This window comes from Sinocyclocheilus anshuiensis, unplaced genomic scaffold (genome assembly GCF_001515605.1).
Source record: "Sinocyclocheilus anshuiensis isolate Anshui unplaced genomic scaffold, SAMN03320099.WGS_v1.1 scaffold2129, whole genome shotgun sequence".
NCBI lineage: Eukaryota > Metazoa > Chordata > Actinopteri > Cypriniformes > Cyprinidae > Sinocyclocheilus > Sinocyclocheilus anshuiensis.
This window is the reverse complement of record NW_015552540.1, coordinates 812815-816034: the sequence shown is the minus strand read 5'-3', so window position 1 is coordinate 816034 and position 3220 is coordinate 812815. Positions and strand designations below refer to the sequence as shown.

Here is a 3220-nt window from a genome sequence, read left to right as displayed (position 1 = left end):
TGTGAGCCCAAAGAGTAAGCTATACAGAAGAACTTAATGCATCCCCTCAAAAATCAAGTCTCCACAGACCCTCAGTCAAGTATAATGTCAAAACTTTATAGGGCAAGTGACCATGGCTCAAGCCTCAGAAACAAGTCTCTATGGACCCCCTTCAAAACAGCCACTTCACTGAATATAATAGTGTAGGTATTCTGCACTGAAACCTGCATGAAAAAGAGGTTGAACTGTCTGTGAATGCAATGTGTGTTATCCACACTGAAAGGCTTCGGGGTTGTGAGAGAGGTGAGACACAGCTAGACTCCATTACTTTCTTGGACTAAACATTCTCCTCTGAGGATCTGACTGCGGCTGCGCTAATCAAGACATTTCCTGAGTCAAACTGTGCAAGAGCACCAGTACACACACGCATAAGTAAATAGCCAGCAGTGTCCAAAATGCTTCCCCTGTTCAAACGCTCTGAGGTAGCCTTACCACATAATGGTGATTAGCTACTGTCTATTGCCAATTCCTGCAAAAACCTTTTCCTCTCCTACTGCCTAGAATCATGCCAGCATAAAAACAACACACTCTCCCTAATGATCTGCCTTTCTATCGCACAGACATAAACAGATTTCACTTTCAACTGTTTGCCGCATACTGTTGTTTCAAATATACCTGTATTGTGAAATCTGACTCAGTTACTGTAATTGGGCCTTCAAACAGTATCTCTTGGCTTTGTGTGTATAGTTTAGCCTGTTAGTATTTGTTGATGTGCATGTCTCTAACTGAGTCTGGTTTTGTGAATGTTGTTTAAGTGCGTATTCACAACACACAACTCACATCTCCCCCCAAAAAACTTGCATATAATAAAATAAAAGTGACACACACATACACAAGAGCCAAGTCAGACACACATGCCACACTGAAAATTTCCTCTGGCCTGTTAATGGTTTCCAGATGCTGTGTGAATGGGGCAGAGACAGAAAGGGGGTCTATTTGGCAGCCGCTCACTTGAGAAAGTCTTTATTGATATCACCCCACATCAGTCCAGCTAAACTGACAACACACTCACAGCTAAACTACAGACCGAGCCATTTAACCGTTATCTAGGGAATGTGAGATAGAATATATAATTTTCATGAACTCGGGCACAATGGGTGAAAAAATCTCCTCATTATGAATAGAAGCAAATGAGCTGGATTCTCTTGCATGCTTATATCAAACCAACATGAGTGGTACATTAACACTTACTTCAGGTGAATTACATTAATAAACAAAGAAAACATTTTTCTTTGCAGGCATACTTATTATTTCACACACACAGCGATATAGACCTTTGGGCTGGGTTTCAGGTGAGCTGTGGCCAAGCAGACATACTGAGATGCCAGACTGGAATCAAATAGCCAAAGCAAAGAGAGATGATGATATCACAGTGATAAACGACAAATGTTAAACTCCTTTTGATTCTCATAAGCCCGTAAAAGCATCATTGGTGGAGTTTCCTTTTACAAGAGATCTAAATTTACTTGTGATGAAAACTTTATAAATCACTGAGGCAATGAGATCTACTGTTGATTTGGGAGATGCAATGAAAAACAAATTCACTGTTTTCTTGGACATATTACACTACCTTCAAGACCTGGATACACAGAAACACTTTTTGTTTTGCCAGATGAATGTGAATAAGACTATGATTTTTCGCACAACCAAAGTGCTTTTGACATCTTACAAAGGTGTGAAAATGCAGGGAAGCAAGATTCTCTGCTTAACCTTCAAGAGAGTCTTAAAGTCTTAAAGGGATAGTTCACTGAAAAAAATCATTTACTCACCAATTACTCATCTAATTCTGTAGATTTTCTTTCTTTTATAAAACATAAAAGAAGATTTTTTTTTTTTAAATCGGTAACACTTTACTTAAAGCCTTTATGTATAATGCATTATAAAGGGTTATTAAAGGGTATAATGCATTATAATTATTCATAATGTACATTGTAATACATTATATCTTGTCGTAAATAATTACAGATGAATTTAAAATGCATAGTGTAACAATGCATTGATAAGTGTTATAATGCATTAACTGTGGTTACAATTATTCATGAGATTGTACAATGCATTATGAAGTAAATTACAAGGCATAATTAATACATTAAAACTACTTTTATAATGCATTATAGGCCTACATAAAAGCTTTAAGTGCTACCAAAAATTCATCTTTTATGATATTTTGAAGAAAGAAATTTTCTTCTGTCAGCTCTCTTTAGCGGGAGTAGTTTAGGGGATGAAGGGGTACAGAAAAAGGCCTAAGAAGTGATTCTTACCACTTCTGTCCTCCAGCCATGTGTTGTTGCACAGTGTAGCCAAACTGTGTCTGCCTGGGGCCCTTTATGATCCTGTGATTTCTGGTGTCAATGTTGAAACAGACATGGAACCCTGTAAAGAGACAATTTTAATATGAACCATCCACAGCATGCTTGGACACAAGACTGCATTTACTGGCAATATATTCTATGAGCCAAGGAGCTCCAGCAATGACCCGAAACTAATCAAAATTTAATTGTGGCTAAACTACAGTTTCTGCCAGAGTCCTAAACAGTAGTTTCCTTTAATGAACACTAGATGTAATCTGTATGGTTTCTAAACAACTCACAGACAAACAGAAAGCAAACGAGATTGTTTTTGCAATGTTTTGTACTTTAAAAAAGTGGGTTGTTGCTTGCAAGGGCAAACACAATAATTATTTTGTCAAAACTGCGTTACAACCTACAATGAATCTGGTCTGAGACTCTGATCTGTCATGTGATTTGGCAACGTGATCTCATGATAATTCGTATGTATTTTACTTAACATGTGGTTCTATAAAACGTACATTTACTTACGTTTTTACAGGCACTAAAACGTACAATACTGACATATTTTCAGCATCTAAACGTACAAATACTTACGTATTATCTGCATTTAAGCGTACAAAATTGACGCATTGACGACACCTAAAAATGAATCCTTATGAATATTGAAATCGCAGCATTAATTTTATTAGTTTTTAGTTGTAATATGAATTAGCTTGTTTTCAATTGCATTATTAAATTGTTTACTTATGAAATTATAACATATCGTTTTGTTGTGTGATTTCTGCTGCCAACTCGTTTCCAAGAATAGGCCTACATAATGTTAAACAAGACTTCACTTTAAATCTTAAAATAAATAACATTTCTGCAATCGTTTAACCTTTACTTGTCAT

General features: G+C 36.4%; 1 protein-coding gene across 1 annotated transcript in view; it reads right to left on the bottom strand.

Annotated features, from left to right (window-relative positions):
* The window catches only part of LOC107663942 (integrin alpha-11-like), a 40897-nt gene that overhangs the window by 29294 nt on the left and 8383 nt on the right, over window positions 1-3220 (bottom strand). The window contains exon 2 of the mRNA XM_016454354.1: window positions 2301-2412. Within this exon, the coding sequence (XP_016309840.1) occupies window positions 2301-2412 (112 nt within the window). The remainder of the gene's footprint in view (window positions 1-2300; window positions 2413-3220) is intronic.